The sequence below is a fragment of the Rhynchophorus ferrugineus genome, unplaced genomic scaffold (genome assembly GCF_030347505.1).
Source record: "Rhynchophorus ferrugineus isolate W39M unplaced genomic scaffold, kcgeb_rfMv2 rfM11, whole genome shotgun sequence".
Lineage (NCBI taxonomy): Eukaryota > Metazoa > Arthropoda > Insecta > Coleoptera > Curculionidae > Rhynchophorus > Rhynchophorus ferrugineus.
In genome coordinates this window covers 13,137,404-13,162,963 of record NW_027472590.1, presented here as the reverse complement: position 1 = coordinate 13,162,963, position 25,560 = coordinate 13,137,404, and the positions used below count along the sequence as shown (strand labels likewise).

The 25,560-nt window shown below is 30.8% G+C and overlaps 1 protein-coding gene across 3 annotated transcripts in view; it reads left to right on the top strand.

The window, feature by feature from the left end:
• v (Tryptophan 2,3-dioxygenase vermilion) overlaps positions 1–25,560 on the top strand; it is a 74,872-nt gene that overhangs the window by 17,101 nt on the left and 32,211 nt on the right. For 2 of the 3 annotated variants that reach the window (XM_076417525.1, XM_076417526.1), the window contains exons 4-5: positions 8,932–9,123; positions 15,723–15,890. In XM_076417525.1, coding sequence (XP_076273640.1) covers positions 8,932–9,123; positions 15,723–15,890 — 360 coding nt within the window. The remainder of the gene's footprint in view (positions 1–8,931; positions 9,124–15,722; positions 15,891–25,560) is intronic. The other variant, XM_076417527.1, reaches the window with a different exon arrangement.

Genomic DNA, 25,560 nt, shown 5'->3' with positions numbered 1-25,560 from the left:
TTAGTATCTGCTGGCGTAAGATTTATTGGCATCTATTATCTGATGACTAATTTATTCTTAAATTCTTAATAAATACTTAATTTCATATATTTTGGGCGATAACGTTCATAATAATTCATAAAATACGTAAAAGAAAATAGTTTTTTTCAAAATAAACTTAATTTAATACAAATATTTCGAAGAAAACTGTTAGGCTGCGAGTTTAGTATAGGAAATTTAGAAATATACAGCTCTTTGAAGAATATACATCTCTTCATACTCTGTTAGAAAATACGGGGTCTAAACGGTATATATATATATATATATATATATATATATATATATATATATATATATATATATATATATATATATATATAGATACGGTATACAGATAACTGCCGAAAAGCGCTAATGAAATATTTGTTATTTAAATGTGTTATCTATATGAAATATGGAATTTTAAAAATGAAACAAAGAGCTTAATAACAAAGAGACATCTAATAAAAAGTCTAAAGACCGTTAAAGTTGATGAAAGAACAAAAACGTTAAAATATCACTTGGTTCGGTTTTGTTAGATACAAGGTTTTTAAATAATTCTTTTCAAATACACCATTCTTGAAACAGGAATGCTTTTAGTCCTGGAAATGAGATAGTGTTTTCCAAGGGCGACCACCGTGGATAAATGAATCTGAACATATTTTTGCCCTGGTCTGAAAATCAATTGTTGAAACTATAACTTATTATTATTGATAACTCGCCATGTCATAGCACATTGCTCGAAAACATCACAAAGAGTGGACCATCAAAGAATATAAAAGAAAAATAAACTTCCAAACATAATTTATAAACACTGAATTGTTTATAAATACTAAATTACTTATATATTAGGCCACTGCGTATATTCTAATCATATAATAATATATTAATCATTAATATATGTTAGTTCTTGCTAATGGTGGTCAGTTTTCTTCATATATATATATATATATATATATATATATATAGTGTTAATTTACACTTATAATTTAAGGATTGCTTTGTGTGGCCTTAACAGAGAAGACATTGAGAATGCCATTTCGCTGCCTTTAAGTGGTTAATTTAAGATTCCATGAGAGACATCTGTATAGAAAATAATATGTTTGGTCGGTATTTATTAGTTGAGGTTAAAAAATAATAAATCGAGGGAAACTCTCAAATATCACAGGCAGTTACACGGTTTTCACTTATTTGTTTATCTAAAATAATCAGTTGAAGTGATATGACGGAAGGCGTTCAGTGCAGAAGCGGTTCAGTTTTCTTTTTAAACACTAACCATATCGTAAGAGAAGCCGTAGAAATATTGTAGGCAACTGCTTCTATGGTGTGGTGGATAGAGCGTTCAGCTCACACGCGGAGGTCGCAGGTTCGAATCCAAATTAATACCTACCTAAACCTATTTATCTATTTACAATACTATTTCAACTACTGCCAAGTGATCACTTTGAAGTCAGTACGAGCAACAAATTAGATTTGTTTTGATTCATGAAGATGTTGATTTTTTGAAGTCGGTTCAATTTTCTTATTAAAGATATTGTATCTTTCACTGTTTTCTATATTGTTTCTTCCATTTACTAATTTTATAGCTGTTATGTTTAGCTTCACTTTATAATTTGTATGTTTTTATTTATTAATGATTAGTGTTTTCTATCTCTGCTTCCATTGCTATAGGTATTATGAGAATTTTCTGGTGCTGATTTCTCTCCCTAATCCTGGTCTTGGAGTTAGGTGCTTCTACAGATATTCTTTCGGTGTAGATATCCTAGTTTTCTAGTTTCCGTTCTAAGAGTTTCCTTTAGAGAGTATATATTTTCAACTATTTTTGCTTATACTTCTTTTACCCATATCTTTTTATATAAACTCTTCTTTTATCCTTTTCTTTATTATATTCGTGTTTTCTTATTATTTATATTATAGGATGTGCGTAGATTTTCCACCACTAATTTGTGTTACTGGGCTGAAATAGGAGACGAAATTTTAAAACATATTAATATTTTCAATTATATATCAATAGAATTAAAATAGGTTAATGAGACATACAGGAAATATAAAATATATTGAAATATACAAGATAGATGTTTGTAAAACATAACAGGAATCTTAAACTACATATTAGAACCCATATTAAATAATCTCCGACGTTAGATGTGGCGTATAAAAAATGGTTGTTGTGTGCGGCAGAGTGGAATTAACTCCTTTCAATTCAGGGTGAAAGTACAATGGACGTGATGCTTGAAGCAACCATTCTTCCGCCAGACCGAATGTTTTTTGACTTTTCGCGTATGGTTTTATCTGAAAAACACGCGACTGGGAATACAATTACGTCGAGAACATTGAATCGATTCTCCTTGAACAGGGCTTGTTGCTTTCGTACTTTTCAACGTTGTAATAGGATCCGGACATTTTAATATTATCCTCGCGGGCTTATTTTGCGTACATCGAACTCATACTGTTTAATAAAATTGTCTTGGTAAACAATATACATGTTTTTTTATTCACATAACTGTGATTTTATTATTAAACCATTAATATAGGCAGTGAGTCTAGTTGCGGATGACCTCTGTATGGAATATAATACAGACTTATAAGTATGTGTGAGTTTTCAATGGCAATAACCATAGATCGAGCCAAAAAATAAAATAAACTTTAATTGTAACGAAAAATATTAAGACGAAAAAATGTTGGTATGAATTCATTGATTTCAAAAAGTCGTTGTGACAAGATAATTTTAGTTTCTTTCATCATATGAGAATGCATCTTATTACAGAGCATCGGTTTTTCGTGATTTCTTTCCTTAAAAGATCAACTTATCAATATGTAAGTCTTGATTGACCTGATTTAGTTCTGATTAACTTTTTTTTCTAAAATTAAAAATACCGTTTGAGTCATCATCGCATGAGTTAAAAGTATTTTCATTATGGGGTAAGGGCTGAAATAAAATTGAAAATATAAATAACGTCGTTCAACTACTAGTTGTTCAGACCTCTGCCAAACTCTTTTAATAGTTGGTTAAAACCTACACTGTTTAATATATAGCGATAGGATTATAGTTTTTGCAGGAAAATGGCAAGGGCTTATCAAAAAAAGATCAAAACGTCATATATATTAATGATTGAGATACATTAATTTTTAGATACAGGAAAATAATCAAAATTACTTGTCCCCTTATGCACATTGTGGTGGAAAAGATACGACATTATGAAGACAATATATACATAATAGCATCAAATAGAAATAAATTAGTTTAAGACGATTTATTTCTTCAACTTTATCTGTTATATTGGTATTAACTAATAATGGTCCAAAATACTGTTAAAATATTATCATGGTCAATCATTGGGTATTTTCATAACGTTTTAATTTCAAAGTTCCATTTAAAGTTAACAATCATATAAGATAGCAGATATACATAACAAACATTATAACAAATCAAATGAACATAATAATTTAAATATAAATATATTGATATTTGCTTTATTTTATTAAACAATTTAGTTCTTAAGACTAATGATCAATTTTTTTCTGTTTTAGAATAGTAACAAATTACCAAAATAACTACAAAATATTTTCTAACATAATTTTTTTCAATTTGAAGCCTTAATAACATTAGGTACATTTATAATTCTTGGGGCTTTGGGAATTGGGAATTGCCATTGGGAATAAATAAGACGAGTATGGATGGGATAAATAACAGATCAATTTAAAAGTCCCCGGCCTGACACATAGATGACGCTACTAGAATGAAATCCATATGCCTTTTTAGTTAGCCTTAACCTTTAAAAGATGCGTGTATAAATTTGACAGCTGTCGGATCATTAGTTTGTGAATTATAGCATTTTGAGTGAAGCAACTTTTGTTATTTTGAAAAAAATGGATAAAAATGTATCTCGCGTTTTGATTAAATATTGCTTTTTGAAGGGAAAAAATACAGTTGAAGCAAAAACTTGGCTTGATACCGAGTTCCCGGATACTCGCCCAGGAAAATCAACCATCAAGGATAGGTATGTTAAGTTTAGACGTGATGAAATGAGCACTGATGACGGTGAACGCATTGGACGCCCAAAAGAGGTTGTTGCCGACGAACACATTAAAAAAATTCACAAAATAATTTTAAATGACCGTAAATTAAAACTGAATGAAATAGCAGATACTATAAAGATATCAGCTAATCAACGTGTACATCATATCATTCACGAATATTTGGGTATGAGAAAACCCTGTGTAAAGTGGGTGCCGCGCGAGCTCAGTTTTGATCAAAAGCAACGATGAGTTGATGATTCGGAGCAGTGTTTGGAAAATGATTAAGCGTAATAAACCGAGTTTTTGCGACGATATGTGACAATGGATGAAACATGGCTCCATCATTTTCACTCCGAAGTCCAATCGACAGTCATCTGAGTGGACTGCATACGATGAACCCACTCCAAAGCGTGGAAAAATGCAGCAGTCGGCTGGCAAGGTTATGGCGTCTGTATTTTGGGATGCGCATGGTATAATCTTTATTGATTACCTTGAAAAAGGAAGGACCATCAACAGCGACTATTATATGACATTATTGGATCATTTGAAGGACGAAATCGCCGAAAAACGGCCGCATTTGAAGAAAAAGAAAGTGCTGCTTCACCAAGACAATGCACCGTGTCAAAAATCCATGAGTTGGGCTACTAATTGCTTCCTCATCCACCGTATTTTTCAGATCTGGCTCCGAGCAAGTATTTCCAGTTCTTTCCAGGCAGATTTCAAAAGAATGCTCGCTGGGAAGAAATTTTCGAAGAATTTTTCGAAAAAAAAAAGAATGAAGAGGTGATCGCCGAAATTGAAGCCTATTTTGAAGCAAAAGACAAATTGTTCTACAAAACTGGTATCGAGAAGTTTAAGCCTAGTTATAATCAGTGTATCACCCTTGAAGGGAATTATGTTGAATTAAAACAAATTTTGCCAAAAAAATGTCTTTTACTATGGTAGGTCGGGGACTTTTCAATTGACCTGTTACATTAGTATGTGTTTTTTAACTTAAACTGAAATTAGACTGCTTGAACTAAAATTAAGAGTAACATTTATTCACTGCACATGTGTGATTTTGTTCGCTTGAATCTTTTGATTTATTGTGTATTGTTCAGTAGCAATTCAACGTTGCTGTGATTTAGTTACCTTATTTCATGTTTCAAGGCAAAATCTTGGATAACTTCGTAAATAAATTTGATTTCGAGGCCATCGTGCAGTTCTTCGTTGCTTACGAAAACTTTATATTTCCACCTTATAAGTCCAAATAGCCTTTATATTTGACTGAATATGGTATTAGGCCAAGTTGGGAGTATCTTCCGACTAACCGGTATAGTTTATTATTATCCACTCTGATCTGCTCTGCTTTTTATGCAACGTGATATTTATAGTTTAATCTATTGTCGAAATGGATGCCGAGCTATTTAGCAGATTAAGAATTAGGTATCCCTCAAGTGATTAGGTAATTAGGTTTTTGTCATTCTGCTATAACACAGAACTGACACGGATATATTTCCAGTTATTAAGCTGTGTTTTTCACTTTCCAGTAGAGTTTATAGATTTTCTTAACTGCTACCTGTACTTTTTCCATAGCTTTGGTTTTTGGTTTGGTTTTTTAATAATGCCACTCGTATGAAAGTCGGAATTGAAATGGTGCTGTCAATATACTTTTCACCATGTTGTTAATATGTGAAATAATATTTCCAATACATCTAAGAAAAAAGTAATTAATTGGTAGATTTATTAGACGGCAACACAAATAAGGAAAAAGCTTTCCCTCCATGGACTTTCCGATTCGGATGCACAAAAGAGTATGTCGAAATGTGACAGATACTTCACTAAAATCGATACAAACATATAAACATAATAGGTCTATTTTTGTTTTGCGTTTTAAAATACTTCTGACAAAAATACCGCCGTATAAATAAAATTGAAAACGTATGGGATCGATTGAAAACATTTTATATTGCAACAAGTGATGTGTGAAAATAAGAGCACCGTTTCGATCAAACCGATTGACTGAAGTCAATGGTCTATGCGTTTATATTTGTATCCGCAATATAAGCAAAATGTTTTTAAAAATACGTTTTTTTCTCTGAAAAAATTATTAATATAAGCAATATCGCCTGGAACAAATTTTAAATATACTAGTAAATAAATCCATTATTTAATATTACTTTGATTATTCTCGATATATCTCTAAGTAAAAGAAACCACAAGAAAAAAAAGTCCAACAAAATAATGTTATATAGTACTATAAATAAAAACAGCCAAAGAAAACATCTGAAGAAATGATTACTAACACTATATTATTAAAAAACTTGTAGGTGGCATAGCATTTGCAGTCAATACGGATGGTAGTGAAAATGCTGTTATATTAATTTATATATATATATATATATATATATATATATATATATATATATATATATATATATATATTTAAAGTCTCCTTTTACAAACTAGAGGTTTATCTTAAACCTACCGACTGGCGAGTGTCCAACTGAGAAATCATACCAGAAGACATCCGGTCCTACCTAGCCTGGTTACTGGCTTGACTGGGATTTTTTTTTGTCGGATTTTGCACTCTTGCCTAGGATAATCACGAATATTAAACAATCATTTACGTAAATACGAATACGCCCCAGCAATAGGTGGCCCGTCCTGTCTCCATTACCACTACGTCAACTAAGTCGGCTACAATATGTTGTTATATATAATCATACTACAAACAAAACATAAAATTATATATATTAGGCATAAATATATATGTAAGCCTAAATTCGCCACATTACTTTCAAGGGCGCGGCCAGAATGCTAAAGCCAGAAGGTTAAAAATCAGTCGAATGAAACTATTAGGACCGAAAATAATCGTTGATAATAAAAACTAGTAAAATCAGTCGGATCAAAAATAGCAAAGATTTACTACGTAATGTTTTGTTTTTTTGTTATTGTTTGTATTTTTCAAATAAATAATAAAATTATGGGCGACCACTACATTTTCAGTTATTGTTAATGATGTACTAGTTGTGGAAATAAATACATATCAATTATTAACAATTAAAATTTCAGACCAGAATTTTCTATGGAGTTCAAAAATGTGGTGATTGCTTGGACGACTATCCTAGTTAGGATTCCACAATAAGTTGTTTCTATAGAAAAAAACGTTGACGTCAGTGTGCAATTCAGTCAGTTTCCAATTTAACATACCATCGAGATTAATTCCAAGGTGCTTAGCTGATTCTGCTTTAGATATCGGGCATCCGTCAAGTATAATTAGGTTTTTGTTATTTCGTCGGAACGCAAAATTGACATGAACGGATTTGGAGCTGTATTTTCCAGTCTCTATTAGTTTTGTAGGTCTTGTTCTTGTAATGTGGGTGTATGCCCATTAAATCTTACAATTATTTCCCTTTGATTTTTGCTATTGCTGATATCAAAATTACCAATTTTAAATAGTTGAAACCAAAGCTGACAATTGGGATATGGAATGGAGCAGTATCACCATAATTTTGTAATATTATTTGATGTGCTTCGGTAGCAGATTTCTTCAAACACCAAATCTAATAATGTTGTAATTTAAACCTATATACACTGCGCCTATAAACCACGTTGTTTTTTCTGCATTTTTCTGATAAATATTAAAATTATTGCTGATTTTTCGAAAAATAAATCATTCACCACCATATAAAATATTAAATCTTAAACTAGTTTTGTTTAGGAATACCAAAATCTCTTTCTTTCATTTTCTTTTGAAAAGACCTTTTTGCTTTTGTCAACAACCGGTAACAAGAAATTTACTGAATCCGAAAATGTGTTAAAGGTTAAAGTCAACAGCAGATGTTATATGTCCTCCTTTTTAAGTGTGTTTTTTCGATTATTTTCACCTGAACGAATATTCGGACAGTTTTAAATATCAATTTTATTATAAAACATTTGTGGATTTAGTGAATTTTTAAGCCATTTAGAGAAAAATTATAAAATGATTTTAGTTATGAAATGTGTGGCGTGTAATTCATGTTCTTAATTGAACGTACAATATGTATAGTTTTAGATATTGGGAAATGTTGCTTCTTTTTAAAAGAAAATTCTGTTAGACGGATATATTATCCTAATAATATCCTAGAATTTCTCGATATAACTAGTTTTTTTAAACAATTGGTATTTCCAATAGTGCGATGGTAGCAATGCGTGAAACATCATTAGACCGAAGTTAATTTGTTATTATTGCTTATTTAAGTGCCATTAAAATAATTTGGTTTGGTTTGGTTATATGTGTTTAATAACTGTTAATAATTAAATAGTAAAAAGTAGTTTTTTTGATTATTATATGTGTGTTTGGGGTGTTGGCCATCGAAAAAAATATCAATATTTCTATATATTGTTATTTAAAAAATATTGATATATAGTTGTCGATACTTTTATATATAAAAAAAATATAAAAAAATCGATATGTTTTTGCAACATGTATAAAAATATCGATATTTTACAAACAATATATATGGATATTGTGGGTGGACAGTAACTGGTGATAGACCTATTTCGAGGCAAAAGATAAATCGTTCTACTAAAGTGGTATTAAGATGTTAGAGCGACCCTGGAGTTATTGGGTAGCTCTTGATTGAGTATAGGTTGATGAATACAGCCAGTTTTGAACAAAAAGAACGCGTTTTCTTTGTTAAGCCCGGGACTCTTCAGTCTATGTGCTATATTTCAGTTTATTATATGTTTTTTTTCATATAATAAACTAAATTCACATCATAGGCAAATAGTAATAGTGGATGAAACTCAAAGATAACGAAGACCGTATAACAAAGGATCGCAGACAAACAACATAAAAATTTTCGCGTTTCGTTCATAGTAACTGAATAACATAGACGACAAAATGGACAATGTTTAATTATGTTTCAGGTACTCGTCGATCAAGTAATGATTTTAGAAACCATGACCCCATTGGACTTCATGGATTTCCGAAACTACCTGAAGCCAGCTTCAGGTTTTCAAAGTCTGCAGTTCAGGCTACTCGAGAACAAATTGGGAGTTAAAGCTGAAAACAGAGTGAAATATAATAGGAATTACACCAGGGTTTTTGGTAATGATCAGGTACGTTTCTCATGTTTTATTATTACTGAAAAGGTTTTGTTTTAAATAATATCACCGTTGCCTCTGTATTTCGGGATATACAAAGAAATTAAATTGTTTATTTATACAGGAATTATTGTTTGTTATATATAATTTTAATGAAGCATTTTATTTATTTGGTTAAGGCACTAGAACCAGCGTATATATTTTTAAATATTTTTCGTGGCCTTAATGATGAGTTTTTATCACATTTTAGGGATATTATATTTTAGGTATATTATGCCCCTTAGTATGTGTCATATAATGCTCGCTTGATTATAGTTTATTGAATAAAATAAGTTCTTCCTACATCTGTGTTCTGCCTGATCGGTGTTTAGATCTTTTCATTATGTAACATATTGTTGATCTTCGCTTGTATATATTTTAGTCGTTGCTGAAATTATATTCTTGTTCCATATATAACTTTTGTCATTTTTGTTATGCTTCTGCTCACTCTTCTTGCTTGAGCTGAAGTTTCTCCGTATTTCTGAAGTATCTCTCTTAAATTCGTCTATAAATTATTTAGAAAACTATCGGTCTATATCACTTATAGAGCTATTTGTGGACAGAAGGCTGACATCACAATATTGTTAAATCAATCTTTTTGAAAACATTAGTATAGCTTCAGTGTAAAAGAGTTAACTTGCATGAAGTTATAGTGGAAGAAAATCTTTATTTTAAAATGAAACTATATTGTCTTGATAAGTTGGACTGGCTGCATAAGGTATATAAATCAGTATTGGGGCATTTACATATCACATAACTAGTATTAATCGTCTTACCATTTTATAAATCTGTAAAGAAGTTACTTGATCTGTGTGTGAACCACGTTAAGTTTTGTGCCAACACAAAGTAGTTCGGGACAACAGGATTGCCGCGTGAAGCATATGGGAATAATGTTTCATTTACAAAAACGTAAGAATTTTAAAACTGGCGATTTTAACACAGTGACAAAGTGTAAGATGTAAACTCTAGGCTTTAAACTAAGAGCTCTGTTTCCACAATTTTGGGATTGACTTCTTCAACCTGATTATATTCGGATAAATGTTGAAAAAGTGATGGAAACTTTATAACGAAACTATCTCATCTGTTGAATTTGTCAGATATTTCTATTGCTACGAGGAAGCCATATTTTGGGTTTATTCTTCGATCTCAAAGTAACATGTTAAGATATTGTCTGTAAGATTAGGAAAAATCGTAACTAATAATCGATATTGCCTTCCATAAAATACACACATTGTACCAATGTCTCTGTGAACCTTCAATATTAGTAGTCAACAACAAGAAACTAAGAAAACTTACCTATATTATTCTAATAACTTATAAACTTTGTAATAAATTATAAAGCTTAACATATTCCCTAACAAACGTTTTTCTTGGATAAATCGATGATATTCGAAGTGAGGTTGTGATAATCCGAAAGATATTATAAAAATCATAAATGGAACCGAATAATTCTTGGTAATTCGTTGGTGTACAGAAGAATGGATTCGGCGCGAAAATAACGGTTTTCGTCATTATCGATTTTAAGTCAGTTTTCGATTGCATTAATTACCCAGCGCTACGGACGGTTCTCGTAGCGGCTGAAGATAATTCAACTTCTTTGAGCTTCTTATTTTAATAAACAGCAAATTAATCCGGAGCGATTTATTAGCCTCATTCGAGATTGAACTCGGTTGACAGTAACATTCTCATCTATTTTTAATAACGTACTAGTTGTAGAAATAAATATTTATCAATTATTATGAGTTAAAATTGCTTTAAATATATATTTAAGCTCAAGTAGAAAGAGCGTCTTAAAAACTAGCAGAACTTTCTGTGATGCGCAAAAAATGTGCTGATTGCTTGGACGAGAATCGTAATTAAGGCTCTACAATAAATTGCTTTTATACAAATAAATATTGATGTCAGTGTGAATCTACAGTGAGCCAAATCAAATGATCTAAACTTGCCAAAATATAATTCTTCGCAGCACTGTTAACGCCCCATAGAATATTGGAAATGAGTAAATCCACAAAGATCTAAGGCATTTGAGCTGCTACTGTAACAGGTCAATTGAAAAGTCTCCTGTCTGACACAGAGATACTAGAATTAAATCCATATGTTTTTTAGTTAGCCCTAACCCTCAAACTTTATTAATAATGGTTTTTAATTATACGAATTTTGGTGGGCTAGTGATAGGTGAATACTACTGGGCGCATAATTGTTCTTTAGTTCTTCTTTATCCTATGTTTTCACTACCGATAACATCCTTTTTGAACGGACTAGGTGGCAGTGTCAAGTTTAACACATCAAGCAAAATGTTTGTAGAAAAAAAAATGGAAAAAAACTGATGTTATAATTCATAGCATTGTATTTTATTCCATAGTATATGTATGTAGTTTATATAAGAGTTTAAGATTACAAAATAATCAACATAGACAAGAGCTATATACAATTTTTTTTATTCGACTATTTTACTTAGATTTTGGGGAAAACATATAATTAGAATTTATTATGGTTCATTGAATATTACCTCACAGAATACCGAAGCTTCGTATCGTTTGCACAATTACATTTGCAACGGCGGAGGAAAAAATCAGCGTATTGAATGCTATATGAACAAGAAGAAAGCATTCCTTGTTTGCACAGACATAAGACATTGTAATGCCATATTCTATGATACCTTAACTGGTTTAAAAGTTTTCACAGCACTCATCTGACACCAGACAAGGATTTTATCCAAGAAAGCAAGAAAGAAAATAAAGGGAATCCATAAATTGCTCGAACGGTGGAGGGGAAGATGATAGCTTCTGTGAATAAATTGGTTTTTCATTAACTTCTTATTATTAATTTATATATATTTTATATTTATATATATATTATAGAATTAATTGTAATTCTTACAATTAATCTTTTCAACCAGAGTTTTCGTTTGATTATTTTTTTTGCGCGTTCTATATTTTTTTAAAACTTGTGTTAAAAGAATTCATAGGGGGATATTCAGCAGAGAAAACAAAACGGTTTTTTAACTATTTGATTTTTTTTCATAGCGTTGCTTCATTTAGATTTTTATTACAATTGATGTCGATGCTTTTTCTACGCTTAAGTCTTGTAGGTGTTCGAAATACGAGAGCTTATCTACTACATCTACCTCTGGATTGTAGTAGGTTGAAATGCGTTTAATTTTTTATTATTTAGCGAGTCGTTTTCGCTTTTGTCTTTATTAAAGACGAAATTGCATTTCCAGCGTCTTGATAGTAAAATTAGTAATATATTGTACACAGAAAAAAACCTTATGCCAAATTGATTATGTAAAATATGTTATACATTCATAATATTATTATTTATATCTAAAACGATACTAATTATTATAAATATCACCAGTGAGAAATTGTGACTATTCATTCTATCTCATTTTGTTTCTTTTATTTTCCTATATTAAAATATTTTTTTATTTTGGTAATTTTTGATGCATTCTATTTTTTTATACTTCAGCTTGACAATTATTTCGATTTCAGTCATTTTTTTGTGCCTTGGACATATCGTGACAGATCCCTAGGCTTCTTCACTCTCTTTTGTTTTATTTTCTTATTATCTATGTATATGTTATAAAATGTGTTTTAAAACTGTTTTATTCGAAGAAAGAAGGACTGATTTATTGAATGACGATACAAAACGAGACTGAAGCTTTTTATATTAGAATTATTATTTGAAACAGTCTGCTATTAGAAACTTGGGTGATTGCTATTAAAAAACAGACCAAATCCATCTCACTTATTCACCATTTATTCTGTTTGGGTAGATTATAGTTATAAAATTGTTTTTGAGTATCGCCTGTACCTTTGTTCACCGGACTACCTTTGGAGATCTTCAAAATTGAACTGTATCTACCTAAATTTCTATGATGTCCCTCTGTGGAATGGTTTTCCAAGTTTTGGTGACTCCAGATACCAATAGTCTATGGTTAAGAAAGTGACCTACTGCAATTAACTTTGGTGGCTGTTTACCCTGAACTGAAAGTTTTTGGCCAAATTCCAGTAGACTATCTTAACAACGTCAACTTCAGTGCTCCTTTGGTAGCCTTACACTTTGAACTGTGATACATGTGCCGGTAATCCATGGACTAGGAGTGTTTCTCAAAACTTGAATGTTTCTTACTTGGAATAGTTTACGGGTTTTCGGCACGTTTTTCCACCTTCTGTGAACTTATTGCTTCAACTGTGATAATATTACCCGAAGGCCATTTAACTACATCAAAGAATGGTTCCAGTAACAGCGGAACGATTGGCAATCCAACAACACCCTGTCTTTTTTCCTTGATAATTAACTTGATTTCGGTTAATCGAATGCATTCAAAAGAGCAACAGCCTTGTGATCTCCCCAGACTTCTACCAAATGAGCCAGTTATATAATGAGAAAGGGTTTCGAACACAAACACTATTAATTTACTTAAACAAAAAACTGAGAAAGAAGAGGCGACTTGATGAGCGCCTTTCAAACTCTGTTGTCGTTTTCAACTTGTACCCACATATTTTGTATTCCATTTCCTTTGTGTTTACCCTAGTTTCTTTCTGTCTCTATTCTAGCTTAAATAGAATATATCTTTTCTAGGACATTTTGCATTATGGACCGATTTTCAAAATTATTTTTTATTCGAAAGAGTGCATTTCCGAGGTGGTTACATTGGTATTAAATCATGATCTGTTAGGGGGAAGGAGGAAATCGAGGGAAACGCTCAGATTTCAAAGGCAGGTACAAAGTTTTCACATGTTTTTTATCCAAAATAATCATAAATCAATCATTGTTGAGCCGATTTTACGAAAAATTGGAAGCAATTTTGTGTGAAAACCATTCAGTTTATTTTTAAGCACTAACTTTATGATATGAAGCGTCGCAGAAACATAGTACGCAAGTGTTTGTATGGTGTAACCATTACAACCCCCAATCAGAGGTGGCGGCTTCGATTCTCAACGAAGCCAGCAACCTTTTTTTGTTCTAGTTTGGTTGTAAAATTTCTCAGATCACCTAGACTAGACAGTGGACCCTGTGTCCTGAACCGTTCCTTATTTTTAATCATCGTTTCTTCAATGCTATTTTTCCTCATACGGACTGCATTTTTAATTGGGCTCTCCATCGTAATACTTAATAAAATAGCTGCGTAATTTATTGAATAAATAAAATAATTTAACAAAAAAATTGGATCGACTTCAAAAAATAAATAAAGGAACTCACTAAAAATTAAAAAATAATCAAACTTTTTAACACAAAAAAGAAACGTTTTATAATAAAATATTTACATAATAATCGTTGTAGTAACTAAATAAAATTAAACAAAAACTTATTTAACCTATCAATAGTTCTGTAGGAATGTTCGTCGGGTCGGTCAATCGGTCGAAATGTGTGACTGCCGCTGCGATTATTTGTCAGAACACTCACTACTATTTTTGGAAGGAATTTGCACGGGAACTAAAAACACTGGTTGAATCAAAGTTGTTTATTTTAACGTGCGATTGATACATGTGGTCGATGGGAGGATTGACAGGATATTAGGTTAAGGTGAAGGAAGTACGGTAGCGCTGTGGAAGTGGTACTGTTACAGGGGGAAGGTGATAAGAAAAGAGAGCGAGACGTCGTCGTGATGGCCTTCTATACTCCAGAACTGCATGGTACCAATCCACCGGCGTTGCCAACCTTTGTAGTTGTTCATTGTGAATTGGTGGTGGCCTAAAGGGTCGTGGCGGTCGCCACAGTTCATTCAAAAGAACAGTGAACCCACGTCATCAATATCTGCCTGTCGCAAATTGTAAATTCTTTTAGAACCAGACAATATTTTCTTTTTATTTTATTCTATTTAAAAAGAGATAGAATGCTGTTTGATAAGTTTGAACATGTAAACGAATGTGCCTCTAAAAGTCGTGCGTTTGTCAAACGCCTGCAAAATTCTTCAAATAACGATAATTATGGTTTATAAACCGGCAAACTTTTTAATTCTTTCTTTCAGTAAATTTAAAATCTCCGCGGCTTTTATTCTACATATTTTTGAGCGTGTTGCAGCTACACTGAATTTTCGGACAAGGCCACTAAAATATGTTAAAAAATAAAAAAGAATATAACCTTAAATTCACCAAAAAGGAACCGCCTTTATGCGAAACGGGTGATGAATCAAGATCAGCTTGGTAGCTGCATTAGAGAAAAAAAAGTTGTTTTATATTCTGTATATTTGTTGAGAAAATAGACTGAGAGAATATTTTTATATGTTAAGCATACTTGAAATATAAATTAGTCATTTTTGGGATTTTTAAAGTAAACAAGTGTTCAAAGTCATAATAATACAGTTTATAAGGTTGCACAATAAGAGAAAAATATGACCGTGACGATACAGTTATAATTCGTATTACATTCCCATGTTAGAGTACTGTGAATTGTTTCGAACAGGCTTATTTTAATATATTTAACTATAACATTATTTTATAATATAGTCACTAATACCAATTAATAATGAATACAGTTTCGCGCTTCGCACAATTACTTATAACGAAACTTAGAACGTTGATTAAAAAATTAATAGATATTTTCCCATAATAAATCTTCGTTTACAGGAAGCTTTAAAGCAGATCGAGTTATCTGAAGTCGAGCCGTCCTTGGCCTTATTAGTGGAAAGATGGCTGGAACGGACGCCCGGATTGGAAGTGGAAGGTTTTAACTTTTGGGGAAAGTATCAGAAAGCGGTTAATTTGCTGTTAGACGAACAAAGACAAATAGCTATGGTAAGTAGAGCTTCTGCATGAGTGCATTTCAAGTCGTTGCGTCATAAAAAAAATAAAATGAGGACTCCGCGATAATTTATCAAGTAATTTAGGTCAAAAAGTTGAAATAAATAGACGTAATCTCGAAAATTAATAAGGGTTGTCTTTTATTTTATGGGGTTTGAAATCGAAAGTAATCACTTTTCTTAGAATTAGTTTTATTGCTTTGGGCGTGCTTTTGATTGAAATGCATTGAAAATACAGTGTATCCACGTCCTCTAAATTTGTGTTGTCAAAACGATATAAACACTGAGATTTAGTTCAGTTTGGCATTGACATACAACAAAATTCTAATCTAAATAAAATAACTAAACAAAAATAGTGTTATCAAATGTACTTTATTTTACCATTATAGTAAATCTAATATATATATATATATATATATATATATATATATATATATATATATATATATATATATATATACATTATTAAAGGACTTAAAGGCTACAATTAAGTACAAGCTATAATAGTTTGTAGTTTAGAGTTGTGTTTGCTTATATTTACATTGAACTCCTTCTCATATCACCTATGTGCTAGAGTTTTATGCGCGTTGGTATTTGTATTCCCTGGATGCTTAATCCACCTAATTACCAACCGTATATCCAAGTAATGTATTTTACTTCTATCAGAGAGCATAGTTAGCTTTTACGTCTAATTCTTGTATCCTTCGATACAGTGTTTCTTTGGAAAGACAGTTATATTCTGGAAAGTGTATATTCTGAACAATTACACACATATCTATGCACATACATTTTTTACACTCTACAATATCATTTTCTATAGTTATCATATGTTAATTATATACTCATCTTTACTTGTTTCCACTCTCATAAACCTATCTTAGAATTTGGCAGCATTGAATCATATCATATTCAGAAAGTTGAATAACTAAGTTGTTAATTTTCAATCTATATAACATTTGTTAACAATTCCATCATATGTCAATTTCTACCTCAATCTGTCTTATCGAGTTCATCCCAACCAGGTGTTATTAACCATTCCTGTTTATAGCATGAAGTATAATATATCTGCAATGAATTATTAATAAATTTTTTGACTAATTAGACCTAATCAATTGTTATTCCAACATTTATCTTTGTCCAACAGCGTTTGTTGTCATAACACTATTTTTGTTATCATTTTGTCATGAGCGACCATTGGATTTATTGGTCCCATTCTGAAATATCCATGCCTCATGTAAATACATAAATTAAAAGAATAAGTCCTCCATCATTTTCATGTGTGCTTTTATAAATTTTATTCTCTTAAGATCAATATCCGGAATTTCTATTTGACCTCCTCGAAACTTTTCAGACTAACAGTTTCCCTTGAAATAACTGTATTAAATTTGGTTTGTATTGAAAAACTACTCACAGTTTTTATGATCACTATTGTTTTGAAGAATTTTGCATACTTTTGACAAGCGTGCAACTTTGTGTCTCATTTTACATGGAATAAAATGAGAAGGAAAATATTGTCTGATTTTGTAACGAATTTACAAATTGTGGCAGGCAATATATTAAACATTTTGACGATGACGTATGTACAAGAAAACTTTGGATGGACTAGAGATGTTTTCCGTAACAGTCGCTGTCTAGATGTCTAAAAAGTGTTTATGTATTTGGTTTTGTGGTTAAGAAGTTAGTATTGGATTAAAATTAATTTATATGAGCTAATTTTGCATTGTGGTATAGAATAATCTATTTTTGACCTTCCTATAAATATGCAAAAATAAAATATATTTTGTTCCATATGTATATTATAAATAGTGTATTGTTTTGTTTTAAAATTACATGGAAAATATGAAAACATCAAGGTCTTTCCTTTGTTATTTCAACTTGTATATAACATATTATTTGATTTAATTCTTATATAAAGTTTATTTCTTATCACGTGTACATTTATATAAGGTATATATCTATAATATTGTAGCCCATATATATTAATAAATAAATTTCTAGTTTGTTATTTGCTGTAAGCAATTAGTTCTAGTTATTTGTGTGTTTGGTTGGTTATTTTTGTTATGTTATATGGCCATAGCTACAAATACGTGGAAATAGTGTTTTTGGTATTATTTAAAGGAATTTGAAGGTTAAAGGAATTAATTGGTATTTTTTTTATGTAATTCTGTTATTCAATTGTTCTATTTGTAGAACGAATTTTATTATGAGAGCGTAAATAAAAAAAAACATATTTTTAAAGGATATTTGTTTCTTTCAGTTACAAAAATATATACACAATAAAAACAAACATCATATAAAGTACTTGAAAACTACAATAAATCGATTAAACTAAAAGTAAACAAGAAAACTTCGATTGAGAAAATAGTCGGGCGACGGTTCTGAAACAGATAAAACAGTACCTGGGCAACCAATTTTCGAGAATAAGAGTAAGATGTAAAGAACGTTTAATCGGCCGTATAATTATTAAAGGAATTATCGTCCAGGTTGATTAACAACGGTGATGATATTGATAATTAAGGCCAATTGACTGGTAATTGAATTTGTACGTCGGTCTGTTGACTTTTCAATGCCGATAGTGATATCAATACCTAAACGTGTCATTAGGGAATAATGATGAAAGAAAATAGTGATATCTGATAGCAATGATAAACTGTGCTTGGAAGAAGTATGACATGGGCACACTGTACGAAGGGAACACGCACGTACCAGTTTATAACACTAACAATAATGACGTGCAATGTGATCAAGGCATAACGTGCGAGATCTACTGTCACTAAGGCTTGTAGTAACCTTTAAAATAAAAAAATTAAAAATGAACAGTATTGTTACTAGTGCACTTACTTCCTTTACTTGTGCGCTCCAGCTATGCTGGATGTGCAATGCGTACAAGGGAGAAGGCTAAAAGTCACACGCTTGATACGCTGCTATCAAGAGTCAGCAGAAACCACTTTGGTGGCGTTGAAGTATGCTTCAAATTATCAATAAATCATAACTACACATCAGAAACTTTGGCCACTTTGGCATTAGCTTCCGGTTTATATATATAGCTACAATTTATATTTACAGTTGCAACCATAAAACTATTATCTTTGATTTATTGTGATTATGAGTCATAATAATTAAATAAATAAATAGCGGAGAATATTCAGAATAAATAGATAACTGAATAGATAAATGAATATATGACTGAGTAGATAAATGAAGAAATAACTGAATAGGTAAATGAATAGATAACTGAATAGATAAAGAAATAGAAAACTGAATAGATAAATTAATAGAAATAGAGGAATTAAAAAAATAGATTAAAAAATGATAAAAATGATTAAGCACAAGCATCTCAATGATAATTGATAGCAATCTCTAATAATTATTTAATTTTATTATTCAATTATTATTCGTAGTAGGTTTTTGTGATTATGAATTCACTAAATACAAATGTTGGAATCGCAACTGATGTTGATGCTTGACTATGTTAACCCAAACTCTGATAAGCTCGTGGTTATTGTAATATATTTATTTCTCATTCACTTTCTTTTCTGTCGCTGATGCCAATAAGTCAAATAGTTTTCTTAATATTTATCAAGATTTTTGTGCCCTTGGCTACCCTTGATGAGTAAATTCCTAATAATTTATATCAGTTCGAAGTATATAACAAGAACATTTATGGAGCAGTAGCCCCAATTCTTCAATATTATACTGTGATTACTATCTGAATTTTTCCTTAGAACGTACGTCATATTAAAATAGTGAAGTTAAATTTTTAGTAAACCCTGATCTTGATGGCATATAAAGTAAATGTGTTTTCTTTGAAATTTATAATAATCTCATAATTGACATACTTAAAGAACTAACGAATTATATAATTGTAAATAAAATTGAATTATTATACAGGATAATGTAATAACATGTACTAATGAATGTAGGTAATATTTGATAATGTCTTTTAAAAGGAACTTTATGCTGGCTTTTTTTTAATGTGCGTGATTTAAATATGTGTTTCAGGAACATTGAGCTTTAACATTTTCTTTAATAAAAATAAGTATGGTTGAGTTATAATTGGTTTAATAGAATTGAAATAGATATAATGTGATTTAAAAATTATACTACTATGTGTGTTTATATATATTTAAATTAATATATTTTAAATTATCAAATTATTATATATTTTAAAGTATTAATACTAGTTTAGAAGGAACGTATTATTGGAAAAAGCTTGAAATTAGACCCAAGATGGTCATCATGAGATTATGGACCCATGAGATCATCGTCATCATCATCATTAATCCATGGCATAATTTCGAAAATTCTTCATAAAATGTAGCCATGTTTAGCGATCAACTGCAACTGGTTTGATCACTTCTATGAGTTTTTTTAGGATCACTCTCTATGATCGTGATTCATGCCTTATTCGAAGCTGTTCGACAGATATGTCCTAATAATTGTAATCTACGTCTCCGAATTTATTTATTGTTATTGTCTTCATTGTTAACGAGATTTCGGAGAGAAACTTGTATGTATTTTTCTCAAAAGCCCTCAAGATAACAGATGTCAGACTGTAACAGTGTCCAAGGCTCGTGGTTATATAGCAAGATTGGCGAAATAATCTTTCGAAAGGGACGGATTTTGGTTTTGATTGTAATATCCCTTTCTTCTACACGCACCATCTGAGAGAAGCAAACGTTCCTGCAGCTTGACCCTTTCGGATTAGTACTTCAGCAGCAGATGCCACTTCCTTCGTCTAATAATGGCGATGTAGAAATAACATAAAAGAGAAAAAGAAAAAAATTAATTTAAATGATTTATTCAAGTTATGACAATATTAATGTTTGAATACACAGACTGAGTAGTTATTACTTTGATTTAAGGGAAAATTAATTTCATTTGATCAATGTCAATTTGCTGCTTTTATGATACAACCATAATTCCGTCGCTTCTCATAATCTCAGACCTCAAGACTGGAAACTCATCAAAGTGATTTTATGTATATCTTCACGATGTGGATAAAATCTGATACTTACGATTACAAACTTTAAGTTCTTCAAACATTTTTTAATTATCAAAACCTTATAATGTATTCAAATTATATTAAATTTCAACATGTGTAACAAGGTTAATCCGACTTCGTCAACGTTAATCCATTCAGGGAAATGGACGTGTGAATATTAACACAAATATTAAGAATTTTTATTTGCATATATATCGCTCGTTACTGTATATCTGAAAATATATAACCCCGGGGTCTTGCAACCCGAATATTTTGGGTTATTTCGCCAGTTGTAAAATACGATAAGCCTCACAAACACCTACGTATATCCCTTCTCGCCTGATATAAATTTATGGTATTAATATATCTAAACTCTGTAGAAACTACTAATTATCCATATAATATTCATTGACTGTAATTAATTTAATATGTACTAATAGAAATATAGATAAACCAACATAAATTATTTTAAACTAATAACTTTCGCACATAAGAAAAACAGTCCAGTCGACTGAATATGTGTAATACGGCGTCTTTTTTGAACAATATTTTTTGATACACATAAAATCATTTGAAATTTTTTTCTATGCTAATTAATTCTGGTAGGTTATAATAGAAAATAAAGCATTTTAAAAATTAAACAAAAAACAATATTAAAACTGTTCCCTTAGACCGACCATTAATTTAATACTAATATACGCAGGGAATGGACAAAATAATATGAAAAAGTGATATATACACAATATTTATTCAATAATAAGGTTTTTATCCTCCATTTTCTTTTAAAATAGCTGAAATTCTTCGCGGAATATATTTATATAGTATCTGAATAGTTTCCAGTGAAAGGTTGTTCCATTCTTAAGACATCCGCTAATTGCTTCAGTGATGTTGGATATGGAAGTCTGCTCCTCACTGACTCCTGTGTTGAAACTTGTCGTGACGGTTAAATTCTGGTGAGGTCTGGCGATTATGCTAATCAGGAAAGATGTTTGATGGCATTCATTGGCATGGCATTGATGAGTATGCATATATAACCGCATTATCATCTTGGATTGGTAGTGTTTAACAGGAATATACCACTAAATGTTGTTTTAAATAGATTAATAAGCATTATTATAGCTTTTTAAAGAAATTGTTGTAACATTTTTTTACTAATCGAATCCCTTAGCTCTTGGATTGAGATTTATTCTTTCGTTTTGCTTAGTTCATTTGAGGTAACTGATGCGATAGTTCTGAATTTTACGTCAGCATTGATTAATTTTGACGCAATTCGTATACCTTTGTATGCTGGAAGTATGTACTTCTAGATGTTCAGCAAAGAGTTCTGCTTTTTGTTTATTGTTCATATAATGCTTATGGTTTACTTTAGCTTCTTACAGCTGTATAATGGATTCTTAATTTTTTTGCTTGCTGTCCATATTATTATATTCAACCCTAAGTGGTGTTAGCCCTTGCAAATGGAAGTGCGTTGATTCTTTTTTAGGTTTTGGATTTCTGGTATAAGTCTTTAAGTTTTATTGCTACGTTCGTTTGGTTCTCCATTTTTATTGTGGTCTTTTTATTACCTTGGTATTTTTTGTAATAATATGTTTCTAGTGATTTATAGATTAGTAAATGAAAATAATTCCGGGGAATATGCCTTTTCTATTTCTCTAAACTTGAGAAATACTTTTCTTGCAATAAAATAAAGTAAATTAGGTATTTTATCAGACTCTCTGTCCTTCCTGGAAGTGCTTAAGAATGGTTATTTTCTTGTAAGGTTATATTTAGGTGGACAGTAAGTTGGTTTATTGTTTAATTTTTATTACATTGACTCTGTCGCCCCAAGACCAGCTGACATAAATGCAATTAGATATGTCCAATTTTTTGGGTTTTCAAAAAGTTTGATTACACACAGAATATATCATCGGGAAGTCAATAAAGAAAAATACCTAGTACTAATATCTAATCTCTACAGAAAACTTAAAATTTTTCATTTAACATCCTTTAACATGTAGATCATTGTATCAAGATGACCATATTTATTAAAATAAAGTAGTTATTTGTGGTAAGTAAATCATATTATTTTCCAAAATGAGAAATAGTCCTGTTTACCTTGGAAATTCGGGCATCTTGTTTCGAAAGCTTTGAAAAACATATGGGAAATAATCTGGAATTTTTATAAATAACCTAAAAAACCTAAAAAAACATAACATAATAGAAATAATTAAAAAATTCGCATTTTTACTAATATATATCGATGATCAGGACACAGGCAGCACCTGATAATAAGTCCTGGTATTTTTCAAAATGAGAAGATTTCTTTCATTATTTCGGAACGCATTTTGTATAATACTTGATTATAATACAATATTTATGTTATTAATGGTTTAGATAAATAAATTACCATTCGAGCATCTTGTTCCGACCAATTGGAAAAAATATATTGGGAAATGTAAATCCTACCCATCAAGCTTCGCTTTCCCCTTCTCCCTCCCTCCGCCTGGCATCATCTTATCTCGCCATTCGAAACAATTTCAGCCGAAACGCAGATATTCAATTTTAATATGACAAGATTTGGATTTCAGACATGAAATTTTGTTACAGATTACGCTATGAATAAATTTCCATAAATTCTCGTAATGTATTGTTAGCCAAATCTAAATAATGTATTACATTAATACAAAGTATACAAATGAACTCCTCAGTATCTGCTCTCGCGGTTTTATAATAGCGCTTTGAATTAAAATCCTTGCGTCGTATGCCCAATATAAAGGTCGGGGTACGAAACTCGTAGGAGGTCCTCGCGAATTGCTTAATTCTAATTAAATGTTGTTATCGAGGTTTAAGAATGATTTCTTATCAGTCAAGAAACAAGAGAAATTTAGCACTGCCCATCGTTATCGCAATTAATATTATATTCTTCTTCGAATAACAGAAAAACCCTAACTATATTCATCCTCTTGGATAATAGTTTAGGATGTCAGAGAGATAAATAAGTAAAATTGTTAAATATGCTTATAAAATTCTTATATTTGTTTCCCATAATACCGTTTTTATAATATCTGCTTTTGTATAGCTTGATGATAGTATTTTGGATCTCTCTGGCAGATTGTCGGTCAGTTTTTTACACTTTATTGCCGCTGCCTGGCCCCTAGCTTATATGGAAAACGAAAAACACTTATAAGTGGTTATGAGTTTGCAGAAAAGTTAATTCGTATATACAGTTACTTTCAGGTTGTGATATACACGCTACCTTAAATAGACCGAACCAAGAGGTTGGCAACACAGCTTTCTTCACCAGTTCTCGTTCTGTAGATACCGCTCAGAGAAAACATCAAATTCAATTAAATCCTATGGACCGATGGTAAAATTTCCGGAGATTGCAAATCAACCCCCGAAAAATTCTAGCCATAATCTTTCACAATCAGAGAGACATCCGCGCCTACCAGATGAGAGAGGAAAGTCTCAATGCCGTGGAGACGAAAAGCTACAAATCTCGGCCTCATCTTTGACCGTAAATTCCTATGGTCAACACAGATAAATAAAGTAATCTGCAAAGGCTGTGGTGTCGCCACCGTGCTTAATCCTCTTATCTGCAGGAAAAGTAAATTGTCTCCGATGATTTGCCTCCGATTGTCTCCGAAAGTATTGCTTTACAAGTTGCTTATCAGATCCGCCATGTTTGTTGTATGGATCTAACACTTGGTATCGGTTTGTCGAGCCGAAACTAGTGGAAAAGCTTCAGCTAGTGCAAAATAAACTACTCAGTCAAACTCTGAACACGCCATGATGTGTCAGAAAACCCAAATATGACTACTTTCAGTCAAATGCACCTTTCGACAAGTTTGTTCAAATCGTGATGTCAGACAAAGATGTACGAACCCTTGCCTGTATAAATTGTAAGTGAGGAAAGGACGGAGATAATTGCTTGCAGCATATAATTTTATGTGTTTATATTTTCTAATTAGTAAATTAAGACGAGCGAGACGGAGATGTACAGATTACTTCACATACTAACTTTAAAAAAGTATAGGAAAAAATTAATTATTGAATACTATTAACATGCAATGAATAACTTCATTTTAAACGAAGTAGAATTACTTATATATTTGAATGTTCTGTGGATCTGTAAAAAGGAATGGAATTTTTTTATGGAATAGAATAATACCCCACAAATGTTTTACCGTATTTTTATATGTTAATTGCTATTTTCAAGTAATATACTATAATAAATATATACAATACAATAGAACTGAAACAATACCTAAAAACTAATGATGTACAATAACCATAAATACTAAAAAAATTTAAGCATATACCTAATCATAAAAAAACTAATTCATGACATAATTAAAAATGATCGCACAAAAACCACTAGAGCTTTTTTAAACAAAGTAAATGCTTTGTTTATTATTGAACGGAAACATTTTTTAACAAAAATCGAGAGAGTAATCGAAATATTACTTATTATTGCCATAGAAACAGTTAAAATTATTTTACTAATTATTATTGACAATTTTAATCTTTTTACATAAACAATCTTGAAAAATATCGTTCTTAAATGCTGCTATATTAATATACGATATATTGTTATTTATATATATATATATATATATATATATATATATATATATATATATATATATATATATATGTATATATATGTATATAACATATAAATAGGGCATATAAGCATAAG